The 13545-nt window shown below is 45.9% G+C and overlaps 1 protein-coding gene across 3 annotated transcripts in view; it reads left to right on the top strand.

Moving 5' to 3' along the window:
* The window catches only part of USP24 (ubiquitin specific peptidase 24), a 1909144-nt gene that overhangs the window by 1332236 nt on the left and 563363 nt on the right, over positions 1-13545 (top strand). For all 3 annotated transcript variants that reach the window (XM_086952711.1, XM_086952716.1, XM_086952707.1), the window contains exon 50: positions 2492-2633. In XM_086952711.1, the coding sequence (XP_086808837.1) occupies positions 2492-2633 (142 nt within the window). The remainder of the gene's footprint in view (positions 1-2491; positions 2634-13545) is intronic.

The following is a 13545-nucleotide window of genomic DNA, read 5'->3' as shown; positions in this document are numbered from 1 at the left end:
TAAGTGATGATAACCACGGATGCCTTTCTCGCGGGCTGGTGGCACATCTACAGTGGACATGCCTTCAACAGATATTGCACATAAACTGTCAGTTCAGTTGGCTATAAAGGTCTTCTTTTACAGTGTACATCACAAGACCGTTCTGATCAAAACAGACAACCAACTACTCGAGCCTGCTTGCAGCAAAGTGAAAGGTTTATACACTACAGCCTACCCAAACACATTGATCCACTAAAGCTAACAGTGCAGGGCATTGTTTGTTACCTGTTTCACTTGAAATGCCTTGCTTCCACATCCATTTGTTTACATTTGGCTACAGTGGCACCATATTTACAGAACAGTGAACAGTCTTCTCTGTTCAGAGTCCTGGTCGTTAAGGTCTTCATAGAAGGACTTAAGAGGGTTATCTCTCCCAGGATACCTCCAGTCCCATCCTGGAGCCTCACTGTAGTCCTCTCTAGGCTTGTGGGACCCTCTTTTAAACCCTTTCATTCTTGCCCTGTCAAATTTTTGACTTTCAGAGTGGTGTTAGTAGTCTCAATCACTTCCCCCATGTGTGTCAGTAGGATGTTTCAAGTCTTTTTAGGGTTCACTTTGACAGGGTACTCCTAAGAAGTAGCCTAAAGTTTGTACCCAGGGTAATCTCTCCTACCTAAATTATACAATTGAACTCCCGTTGTTCACCCCAGACTCAGTTGCAGAAAGAACACTTCAGAGGGCTAGATGTAAAGAGGGTCCTCCTGTACTACATTGATAGAACAAAAATAATTTAGTAAAACACAGCTGTTAATTGTTGCCTATATTAAACCACACAAAGGCAGTTCCTTTTCAAAGGCAGCAGTAGCTCGCTGGCTAGTCAAGTACATTTAAACCTGCTGCACCAAGGCCAAAAGGCAGCGCCCTACTGCACTAGGGCCACAATCTACACGTAAATAAGCATTCTTCATGGCCTTTCTGGGTAACATCCTAATAGCTGATATTTGTAAGGCTGACACCTGGTCCACACGCACACATTAACTAAACACTACTTTGTGAATGTCATAGCACAATAACAGGCTATGAACACTTTTTCAATCCTCTGCAGTATCCTCTGACTAGCCACTGCTTTTGGGAGCCTTATTCACATTATATGCAGAGCTTGTGTATCTACAGCTACACATGCCACAAATAGAAAATGTTACCCTGTAAGAATCTGCTAGTTGCATGTAGTGCTGTAGATTCACATGAGTCCACCCTCTTCCTTGGAAGCTTTGGAATGTTGAAGATATATTTAATCTTTACTTTCTTTCATACTTTTTTTTTCTCCTTGCAAGGTCATTTTCCTCCTACATCTCCATCTCCACCCACCATGCAGAAAAACAATCTAACTATGGAGTTTATTCCCATGCACATTAACAGTCATAGGAGTCACCATACCTGGTGACTCGAAAGAATTCTTAGAAGAAAAACTTGTCCGAGCCCAACACTAGATAGCAGGAGTATGCAGAGCATGTGAATCTACAGCATTATATTCCACAAACAGATGCTTACCGGGTAAGTAATATTTTCCTTTGAGTGGCCAGACGAGTGAGCAAGTTGGAAGCCTCAAGTTCCTATCTTCCTTTCACCTCCTTGTACCGAATACGTTGGTTTTGCAAAAGAGGGCTTCTTTCCTGCATAAAGTGGTGACTCCTTTTGATCTGGGTCAATCCATAACACTTCTAACCATTTATCCAGAGGATTGGATCTGAGGCAAGTGTTTAACTACTTATTAAATCACACAAAGTACATATGACCGGGCAACAATCTTTGTGTGGTACTACGGTGCCAAGAAAAGAAAAAAGCTATGCAGAAATGGACCCAATCTGAGTAGATCGTCCTCTGCATCAAACTTTGGCCCAAAAAGATCCTCTGGAAGATATCAAGCCATACTTTACTAGGGCTAAATCCACCACTTGTGCCCATGCAGGAGTTCCTATTGAAGAGATCTGTAAAGCGATTGTGTGCGCTTCCTTACATACCTTTATCAAGCATTAGTGTCTGGATTCGAAAGTGCACAGGTATAGTCACTTCACCTGATCTGTCCTGCAGGATTTCCTAGTTTAATCATCCATCAGCCCTCCTGCCAGCTAGCTCTGTAATCTGCTCTACAGGTGATGAATCTGCAGAAAGAAGTATCTATCAGAAGAAAAAGTTACTTACCTGCAGTAACAATCTGTTGAAGGCATATGGGCTGCAGATGGTACATTTATGAATAGATTGCCATCTGGTGTTGGGCTCGGATGATTGCACTTGTTTTTCTCTTGGAGAAGTCTTTTGTCGTCACGAGACCGATGACTCCTCCGTGCTTTGAGTCTGCTTGATGTTTTAAGACTGGATAACCCTTAATCCAGCTGTTTTAACGCTCTTACTCTCAAGATTTAGTTTGTATTACTGTAAAATGCAGGAGTACTTAAAGTGAACTACAATGAGTTCCTGTAGTAACATATTATGTTGAATGTTTCCTTTAAAGCTAACCCATATCCAGATGTACGTCGCCGATACTGGAATGCCTATATGCTTTTCTACCAGAGGATTTCTGACCAGAACTCTCCAGTGCTACCAAAGAAAAGTCGAGTCAGTGTGGTGCGTCAAGAAGCTGAAGATCTTACGCTGTAGGTACCACTCCACGTTTATTCTTTTATCTGAATCTTTGATATGATGAGTATAATATTGTATATATGCAGTAACTACATATCTCTAAATACACAATTTTTAATGGATAATTCTACTTTAAGATTCCTCATCTTTTGAATAAACCTAGGCATCAGACTGGATCTGGCTGACTTTAAAGCTCTTTGACGTCAGTAAGGAGGGCTGCATTCGCATAGACACAGAAAGTGGCATTGGGAGATGTCACTGAAACCATATATCCCGCAGCCTGGCACAATATCGTCAATTCCCTTATTTCCACGCCTTCGACGCACAGTAATTACCAGTGGCTTCGATTAAATCAGTAATTAAACCCATCACTTTTTTTTTATACGTTAGTTTGTTGCCCTAAGTGGGACAGGTGTGCTCAGATGTGGGTACAGTGCCACTCAATTAATGCATTTATAGAGCGCACTACTTACCCGGAGGGTCTCAAGGCGCTTGGGGGGGGGTGCCGCTACTGCTCGAACATCCAGGTCTTGAGTTTCTTCCTGAAGGAGAGGTGGTCTTGGGTCAGGCGAAGGTCGGGAGGGAGGGTGTTCCAGGTCTTGGCGGCCAGGTAGGAGAAGGACCTTCCTCCTGTTGTCTCTCTTCGGATGCGGGGGACGGCGGCGAGAGCGTGGTTGGTCGATCGGAGGCGGCGTTTGGGAGCGTAGAAGTTGAGGCGGTTGTTGAGGTAACTCTGGCCTTGGTCGTGTAGGGCTTTGTGTGCGTGGGTGAGGAGACGGAAGGTGATTCTCTTGTTGACGGGGAGCCAGTGCAGGTCTCTCAGATGTCCGGAGATGTGGCTGCTCCGGGGGATGTCGAGGATGAGTCTGGCTGAGGCGTTCTGGATCCGCAGGAGTCTCTTCTGGAGCTTGGCGGTGGTTCCGGCGTAGAAGGCGTTGCCGTAGTCCAGTCGGCTGGTGACGAGGGCCTGGGTGACCGTCTTCCTGGTCTCGATGGGGATCCACCGGAAGATCTTCCGTAGCATGCGCAGGATGTTGAAGCACGATGAGGAGACGGCGTTGACTTGTCTGGTCATGGAGAGGGAGGAGTCCAGGATGAAGCCCAGGTTGCGTGCGTGGTCTGTCGGTTTGGGTGCGGTGCCCAGGGCGGGGGGCCACCAGGATGAGGACTTCCGTCTTGTCTGAGTTCAGTTTCAGGCGGCTGGTCGTCATCCACTCGGCTACTTCTTTCATCCCTTCGTGGAGGTTGGTTCTGGCGGCGGCAGGGTCGTTGGTCAGGGAGAGGATCAGCACGAACGGAAAGTGAAGGAGGCGCCCCGCGCGTGTTAGAAATACAAAGGAGCAAGTTTACAACCATCTGTATAGACTATATCAATACAGAGGTGCAATGAACATTTAGCCGGCCTGATTAACACGGACCGACAATACGATTCAAGAGGAAGAGACCAGGACTCCATGCGGAGCTAGGTCTGCAAGAGGCTGTCCCATATATATATACAGTCCTGATGAAGACCCGCACCTGATGCGTGAAAACACCGCATCGCCCCCCCTAGGGTCGAAACGTCGACGCAATCCTCTACTTTGGCGTGAACAAACTATTCAAAATCCTGTAGGATCCAAGATCTAATTGATGTGTCTACAGGATGATTGTATATGTATAGTTGTTTAACCCAAAAGTATATGAAGTAACACATTTTACTTGTTGTTTTTAGTATTACTCTAGCACAAAGTTTTTGTGCCTTATATGTTTTAAATGTTCGTTAGGGACAGTGATTGAAGTTTTTTGTGTTCACATGTGAAAGATTTGAGTAAAATTTGCTTTCATTTTTCTTTATGGTCAGTGAGTTTTGTTTGTGAATGTATTAGTACACCTGTCTTGATATCCTGGTTAGGTACGAGACTGAAGAAAGGAAACATTGAAATACTAAAACAGTGTGTATTTCTGTCCGACAGAACCATTATTACTTTATTTATTACCCACCCAGGTTCTGAGGGTTACAGGGTCACCCCATTACATGTATTCCTTCACCGGATCCAGCATCGCCAGCAGCAGACATCCGACGTGGGACAGCTCGCAGACCTCCAGCCTGGTCGACATCAGCGCCCTGGTCCGTGCAGCAGCAGAATCCAGTGTCACCTCTTCGCCTGGCTGAGTGACCTTTTCCGGTGCCATCCTGGTGCCCACCTAATCACTGGCTAGTGATTCAGAACTCGGTCCCCTCTGCTTACAGGTACCCTTCTTCACTGATACAGTCCTTGGATCAGCCCGGAACATCTTCACTGGTCGCCTGCCAGCAACTTCCAATTCAGGCTCCTGGTTCGTCAACGAGGATTCACGACGACACTTGAACCCTATGCAGCCGCAGCCCCTGGGCTAGGTAAACCGAGTACCACGGTGCTCCAACGTAGATCCACTCTCTAAGTGTCTAGATCCACTTTCGTTTTTGACCTACCTAGTCGGGTTCGCCCGAGAACACTAACTTTTGCATTTACTAGCATCCATAGACTTTGTCCCGCATTACGCGTGAGAGTTTCCAGTCTGCACACGACGTCCCTAGGCCTCCTGCTTCTAATCTAAGGGTTCAGCATTGTAGGTCCAGAGTTTCTAAAGTCTCTGAGAGTAGTACTTACCTGCTAGTAATTTCGCATTCCACTTCCATAGTATATGGTTTTTCGTGCCCCTCGGGCATTTGTGTAAATTGTGCGACTTTCAGTATTTCTTTGAGTTTTGTATTGTGCTTAGCGCCCTGCCCTCATAAAGAGTCCAGGGCTGTTGTGTTATAAATAAATATCCTTTTATTTTCATAACAACTTGTGTGGTCTCCTTTCACTTGGTGTTCAAGGGGTATATGTGATGGTATAACAGCTGGCTTAACACGCCCTCTAGAGTTTAGCCTAAATACTGCTCGTGTCCATGCTACTAGGATAGCTGGTCTATAAGGTTGACTTACAACCAATCATCAATAAGGGTCGTTTGGACTGATACATAGTGATCACTAGAATAGTGAGCACTGCATGTCAGGCCAACTTCTCACAACGAGCACTTTCAGTTTACTGTTCTCCCCTCCGGCCTTTCCAGCGCCCCACGGATGTTCACGAAAGTGATGGCGGTGGTAGCAGCTCATCTGCGCAGATTAGGTGTTTCAGTCTTCCCCTATCTCGACGATTGGTTGTTGAAGGCGGGCTCGCCCAAACAGTTGTCTCCCACCTCCAGACTACGGCCGACCTCCTGCACCAGCTAGGGTTCTCCATCAACGTGCCAAAGTCGCACCTGTGCCCCTCTCAGAAGCTCCTCTTCATCAGAGCGGTTCTGAACTCGGCTCAGTTTCAGGTTTATCCTCCTGAGCAGCGGGTTCGGGATATTCAGGCTCTGACTCCGATCTTTCAGCCTTTATCCCGGGTCTCGGTTAGGTTGACGCTGCGGCTCCTGGCGCTGATGGCCTCCTGCATCCTACTGGTGCATCACTCCATATCAACTTTCTGGAGCTGTGGGCAATCCAGCTTGAACTGAAGGCATTCCTTCCCGCTGTCCAGGGAAGTGTAGTGCAGCTGTTCACGGATAACACCACCGCCATGTGGTACTGCAAAAAATAGGGTGGGGTGGGGTCGTGGACTCTTTGTCAGGAGGCTCTGCGCCTCTGGACATTGCTGGAAAACCAGGGCGTCACCCTGGTGGTTCAACACCTGGCAGGTTCTCTGAACGCCAGGGCGGACGAACTCAGCCGCCGGTGCATGATGGATCACGAATGGCGTCTGAACTTGGATGTGGCGCAAGGTCTCTTTCAGCAATGGGGAGAGCATTGGTTAGATCTATTCGCCACCGAAGAGAATGCACTATGTCCTCACTTCTGCGCGTTGGAATTTCCAAGACGGCACTCGCTCAGTGACGCTTTTCGTCGCGAGTGGAACTTTGGTCTGTTGTACGCCTTTTCGCCTATACCACTTCTGTCCAGACTGTTGAAGAAGATCCGACGAGACCGGGCCCAAGTCATCCTTGGGGCTTCGTACTGGGCACGAAGATACTGGTATCCCGAGCTACTCAGCATGTCAGTCGATCCCCCGTTTCGTCTGCCTCTTCAGGAGGACCTTCTGTCGCAGCAGCAGGGGATGGTCCTCCACCAGAACCTGTCCAGTCTCCACCTACATGCGTGGAGATTGAGCAGCGGCTGTTGAGGCCATTTGACTTGCATCCTGAAGTCTGTGATGTGATTCTGGCAGCCAGGCGTTATTCCACAAAGACTGTATATGCCTGCAGGTAGAATAAATTTGTGGCATGGTGCACAGAAAAGGCTGTGGATCCACTCTCTGCCCCCCTTTCAGAGGTTCTTCTCTTCCTTCTGTCTCTCGCCCAGCAGGGCTCTCCTCTGGGCACTCTTAAGGGCTACCTCTTGGCCATTTCAGCCATTTTAAGGCTTCCTGCTCAGCCTTCTCTTTTCAAGTCCCCTGTTGTAAATAGATTCCTGAAATTCATCCCTCACAAGTTTCCTCCTGTTCCCTTTGTGATGCCTCAGTGGGACTTGAATCTTGTCCTGACATATCTAATGTGCGCTCCCTTTGAGCCACTTCATAACTGTGCTCTTCGTCTTCTGACTCTTAAAACTGCATTCCTGTTTGCCATCACCTCTGCCAGGAGAGTGAGTGAGCTCCAGGCTCTATCTTCTAAACCTCCTTTCCTCTCTGTCCATTCGGACAATGTTGTTACGAGGAGTTGTCCTTCTTTCCTGCCCAAGGTAGTCACAGCCTTTCACATCGGGCAGTCCATCACCTTGCCCACCTTCTTTCCGCCTCTGCATCCTTCGAAGGAGGAAGAGAGGCTCCACCGTCTGGACCCAAAAGGTGCGCTCTCCTTCTAACTAGATCGCACACGCCAGTTCCGGGCACAAACGAACCATCTCTCGGTGGGTCGTGTTGTGCATCAAGGTCTGTTACTCTTCGGCTAGAATGGAGTCTCCTGTTGGGCTGAGGGCCCATTCCTCTCTGGCCACGGCGGCTACAACTGCCCTGGGTCGGGGAGTTCCCGTGCAGGACATCTGTCAGGCAGCTACGTGGGCCTCGCTGCACACGTTTGCTAGACACTACTGCCTGGACAGCCAAGTCCGGAGAGATGACTTTTTTGGCCGTTCCGTTCTCCATGACTTTCTGGTGTGATCTTGGTTCGCAGACCCACCCCCGGGATCAGTATTGCTGGTGTATCTATTCTAAGGTAAGGAATCTAACACTAACCAGTTTCTTTCAGATGCACAAGTTACTTACCTTTGGTAACAATATATCTGTAAGAAACAGTAGTTAGTGTTAGATTCCTTACCGCCCCACCCATCCTCCCCATTCTGCAAACCGATACCTAGGGTTAAGGTATTTCCCTTTGAGGGCCCTATTTTTGATGGCACCAGTGTCGGTCTTTGGCATGGCTCTGCGTTCCTGGCACGGAAAGCTATGTACAAGAACTGCTGTCAGCGCGCGAGGGAGACATCTAAGTACTCCGACGTCATCCCGGCGATCACGACGCTGACGACGGACGCACAGACGCAGACGCCGCCTACCGACGCGCAGGGGTACTGCTACGCAAAACTTTGCGGATCCAGTCTGACGCCTGGGGATATTCTAAGGTAAGGAATCTAACACTAACTACTGTTTCTTAAAGATATATCGTTACCGAAGGTAAGTAACTTGTGCTTCTATGCTAGTCTTTCTCTGGATCAATAAATGTTATGGACTAAGCTTATAATAAATGTAGCACATTCTAAAGGAGGTGAATCTGGAAATTCAGTAATACAAAGAAATGTTCCTGTGAACACCACTACCCTAGTTCAGGAAACTTGAACAATTCATCATTTATTTTTGAGCTTTCAAAAGCGAATACTTTCATTTCAACAAACTCAACTTGAGAGGTTAGAAGGGAGAAATGTACTGATTGCCTTATGCATCACCTATTAACAACTTATAACATGATCTATAGGGAGGTTTTGCATTTCAATATGAAATCCAAAAACTGATGTCATTTAGCAAGTATTGTAAAAAGCCAATAGATCTCGCTGTTGGGTTTGCCAATGTTTTTTTTGTTTTTTTTGCTATGCTACCCAGGTTGGCTAAAGAGGAAAAAAACTACCATGAGGCAGCCACAACAACCGTGCCATTTTGTAGGTGTTTGTGCAATGAAAATGGGTTGGTCAATAAAAAAAACCAATGGAAGCAGCAAGGAGAGTGAGATGGAAGCAATATGGAGGGCACTGGTGGGGGTAAATGATCACTGAGGATGGGGTCTGAAGGAACACTGAAGGTGGCAGGAGAAGTACACACCCCGGATGAGAGAGCAACATGGAGCATGGGGGAACTGAAGCACATGGATGAGAGAGAATGCAATTCGGATTGGGGAAGCAGCACGCGACCGAGAAAGTATGCAGCGGTGAGGAGCACACAAAGGCAAGCACAACATAGAAGGGCATTGGAGACAAGCAACATGGAGCTCGGTGGAAGGGCTAAGAGAAGTACCCAAGGGAGACAGCTGGAAAGCACATGCAGTCCTGTGGATTGCTTAACCAAAAAGAAAGTAAAAAAGGAGTGTCTGTAAAGTAAGCAGTGGAAGGATGCAATGAGGCCATGCTCTAAGGAAGGGACAAACGAAGGACAAACATATGAGGAGAATTGGAAGACCACACAACCAGTCTTCAAGGCAGGATTGACTGTGTTTGTAGGTTGTTTATTAAAAGCATGCCGCGTAATGTGATGAACTCTAATTTTTCTTATTCCCACTCCACAGCAATTAGTATGTGCAGGGCAATCACATATAAAGTTGATGCAAATGTGAATCTGATCAACAAGCATTCACCCTAGAGTTAACAGCAACATCCTACCATTCAGTTTCATCGCAAAATTCACATTGATTTCCACAAATAAGGCCAACAGGTTGACAGATAGCTATAGAAAATGTGTAAATGTTTCTTAATCCTTGATTTGACTTGGCTTTACTTGATACCTAGATGCATAGTTTCAGGCAAGTACAAGTTCCTCAAGACTAAACAAACATACGCCACAGCTTTTTATGAAAACAAAAATCAAGTAATGAATTGAAAATGATTGTTAAAAAATTAAGAGCTTCTACATGAATGGAGAAACTGTTTGAGATGGCTATGGTAGGGAGGTTAGGGTGGTGGTTATGCTGACGAGGGTGATCAGAGGGATGGTGGCGAGGTTAGTGAGGGTGGTGGAGGTAGGGTTTAGAGTGGTGGTGAAGGTACTGGTGGTGAGGGTGGTGGAGGTTAGGGTAGGGCAGTGGAGGTGGTTAGGGTAGTTAAGGTAAGGATGTGGTGTGGGTTGGGTGGTGGTTAAGCCGGTGGTGACATGGTTATAGGGTGGGGGTAGTTTGGGTGGTGGAGCTTGTGGTAGTTAGGGTCTAGGTGGTGGTTGTTAGTGTAGGAGGTTGTGGTGAGTGTGCTGAGAGCAGAGGCGCTAGGTACGGTGGTGGTGGAGAGTGTTATGAAGGTGGTAGTAGTTAGAGTAAGGTGGCTGTGCTTTAAGTAGAATGGTGGTGAGAGTGGTGAAGGTTGGCGTGGTTCGGATGGTGCTGTCTAGGATCAAGTGGTGGTAGTGGTTAGGAGGATGGTGGTGGTTGGGTTGTGGTTAAGATGGTGGTGGGAATGGTTAGGGTGTAGTTGTGGTGAGGTTGGTGGTAATGAGCGTGGGGTTGATTAGGGTAAGGTGGTGGTCAGGGTGTTGGTTATGCCAGTAGTGTAGGTAGGGTGTTGGTGGTTAGAATGGTGTTTTTTAGGGTGATGGTGCAGGTTGTGGTGGTGGTGAAGGTGCTAGGGTGGTGGTGGGGCTGGTGTTGGTGGTTAGGTGAGGGGGCAGCATCAAGGAAGCAACAACAAGGACCACAGGGAAGAATAAACAAACAGAAAAGTACCTTAATCCCAGCATCAGAAGGACACTAATCAAAAGGAAGTAATCCATACTTGGCCAATGCTCCATGGAAGAGAGAAACTAACTAAACAGGCAAGCTCTGACCAATCAGGAGTTGGCAAATAAGTGACAATGAAGACAACAAATGGTAAGCAATGGGCAGGCTCCAAGAATTTTTTAGTTAACAGAAAGTCTCACACATGATAGCGCATGTCCTGTCTCAGGCAAGACCTAGAAATGTAACCTCTTGTGTAAGGTGATCACTGACTACTCCAGTAGAATAACACCATTTCTTCTTATACCTTGGGACCAGATAAAAAATATTTTGCCTGCTAAACAGAAATTCCTTTAGGGCTTTTGATTTTTCTTACTTGATTTATGTTGCTCTTTACTAATGTTGCTACTATTTTTTGAACTAGCAGCCATTTCTAGAATATCCAGTACAAGTTTTTTTCTTTCAACCAGTCATCTCCTCTCATGGTAATCAACAGTTACCAGAGGTGCAAGTTAATCCTTTCTCCTCATCACATATTCCAAATGTTCAATCCTGTTCCATAAGAGCTGTGTTCACAGATATTCATTTGTTTAGGAGTTTTTAATGTATTATCCTGCCGCTATTTCAGTTCTCTGCCATTGATGTGAAATCTGCAATATTATTCCTTATGATGTGAGTAATAAATTGGTGTGTTCACTCTCTGGACAAGCTAGCAGTATGCCCCTTCTCACTTCTTGGACTCTGTTACCCAAGAAAACAGGAAATAAAGCTCTGGGATGGAGGACCCGATTGAAATACCGAAAGGATCAAACAATGTAAATGGTGACACCCACCGGAAGTAAAACTGCAGCAATGGGGTCTACTCCTTCACTGGGCCTAATCTCACAGGTAGCATCAGCGAATTCCAAGACAGCAGGTGCAACAAGTGGATCAGCAGTATCAACATCTATTAAGGACTTTATAGGCAAACATTTTAAAGCGAAGTAGACATCAGATAAGTTGACATGTGTGCTAGAGACCCCGCAAATTATAGAGGACCCGGCAGCTATATGCGTGAAATCTCTGAACCAGACTAATTTTAATATTGCTGAGCATCCGATGGAACCACGCCTGTCTTCCTCACCACGGTTATTCCAGTCGCTATTTATCCAGGACATAGAGGTAGAGGTGGTGGAAGAAGAAAGAGCAAACACAGGCAAATTCTTATGTGAGGAGACCTCCCTCGCCCATAGGAAATTCCGCCCAAGTGCGAAAGAAAGATTGGTAAAATCCCTTGCTGCCCGAACTGACTTATCAGGCCTCCCTCTGCATAGTCTGGAGGTGACAACGTTCCTCCAGTTTATCTATGCTTGAGATTATGCTGATGCAGAAAGAAAACCTTGCAGGGTATTTTAGAGGTCTCACTTTAAAAAAATGAAATTTTAGAAACACAAGACAACCAGTTTAAGAATATAATTGTGGAGTTGACACAGATTAAAAGCCTAATGCCCTCACTAGTAAGGCCAGTAGAAGTTCAGGAGGAAATTAAAGCAGACAGGGGGGAAGAAGTAGTAAGGGTGAGTAGACCTAAGGAGGACGAACCAACAGTATATATATCTTGTTGCCCTATCATTATAAAGAGATATGGGGAAAGGAGGAGTATAAAACAAAATACCCCGTGGCGAAGGAAAGGGAAAAAGGCCCCATCTAAATGCCAACCCGCAAAGCAACAGAACGGGAAGGGGGTAACTTTAGAACAAAGGCCAGTTGATAAGGGAGTGATGCCAGAAATAAAAAAGCTAACCTTCACAAATATAGGAGCAATTACCGGTAGACCTGAGGGACAAACTAGGTGGAAAACAGGAAAAAGTATGGTAAAGAGTGCTGAGGAAATATCCTGGGGAAAAGGAGAACGTAGCACCAGATTTGGGGATGGGGATGGAGATGTCCTTAGGCGCAGGGCCTAGTAATCCAAACTCCGGGAAGGGGCCCAGGAATAGAGGTAGAAAAGATGTAAATAGGCAAAGGAGGGAAGAAACACCAGATGAAAGCCCACAAACTTTGCAGCTAGATATGCCTGCAGATACTTGGTTATTTGTAAAACCGATAGGACAGGGAAAGGGGGGGAAAGAATTAAGAAATTAAATCCCCTGAATCGTTCCCAGCTCCTCGCTTCATTTGCAAAATCTAAAAAAAGTGGGATTCTTGGTTAACATCAATGGGTAGGAAATAACAAAGGTTCTACTCCATTCAGCACTAATAAAAGTTGCAATGGAAAAGGCAGAACCTGAGATGTTAAGGGAAGGAATTAGAATATTAAAAAGGGAAGATGTGCTGATGCACAAACAAGGGAAACCGTTCCTCAAGAACCCTGCAAAGTTGAGAGAACGGCAAATAAAACTGATTAGTTCGGGACGGGGTAGGAAGGAAGCTCTTGAAATCACTATAACTCCTCAATATCCAGGGTGGAATAATGAAGATGTTTTGGTCGGGAATAGAGCTAGAGAATTGGCATATTTGGATTGCGAGGAAGATAGGTACTTGAGTAATATTGATTAGGATCTAGGGTCGTCGCACAGCCTATCCATTTTGTATTGGAACGTTAATGGATATAAAAGAATATTGTTACAGGAAAGTTTTAAAAACATCCTTAGGAGGACCGATATTGTCGGTTTACAGGAGACTTGGCTGTGCGACGAAACCCCTGTGACTGAAAGCTATACTCACCATGTGAAACCTGCAAGAAAGAACATGGTAGGTAGGCCATCAGGCAGTCAGATGACGTTGGTTTCAACAAGGATAGCTAGAGATATAGAACCCCTTGAACTCAAGTGTAATTGGGCATTAGATAGTAGACAGCGGAAAGTAAATAATACCTCAGGAGGTGAATGTCTATGCATTATAAATGTGTATATTCAGAAAGGAACAATAAATGAGTATAAAGTGGATCTGGAACGTTTCAAAAAGGACCTGGATGCTATATGCGATACTTATCCTAGAGACGCGCTCTTGATATTGGGTGATTTTAACCATAGATTAAATCCCCCAAAAATTGAC

Source organism: Lissotriton vulgaris, chromosome 1_1 (assembly GCF_964263255.1).
Source record: "Lissotriton vulgaris chromosome 1_1, aLisVul1.2, whole genome shotgun sequence".
In the NCBI taxonomy this organism is placed as follows: domain Eukaryota; kingdom Metazoa; phylum Chordata; class Amphibia; order Caudata; family Salamandridae; genus Lissotriton; species Lissotriton vulgaris.
This window is presented reverse-complemented; position numbering and strand designations above follow the sequence as displayed.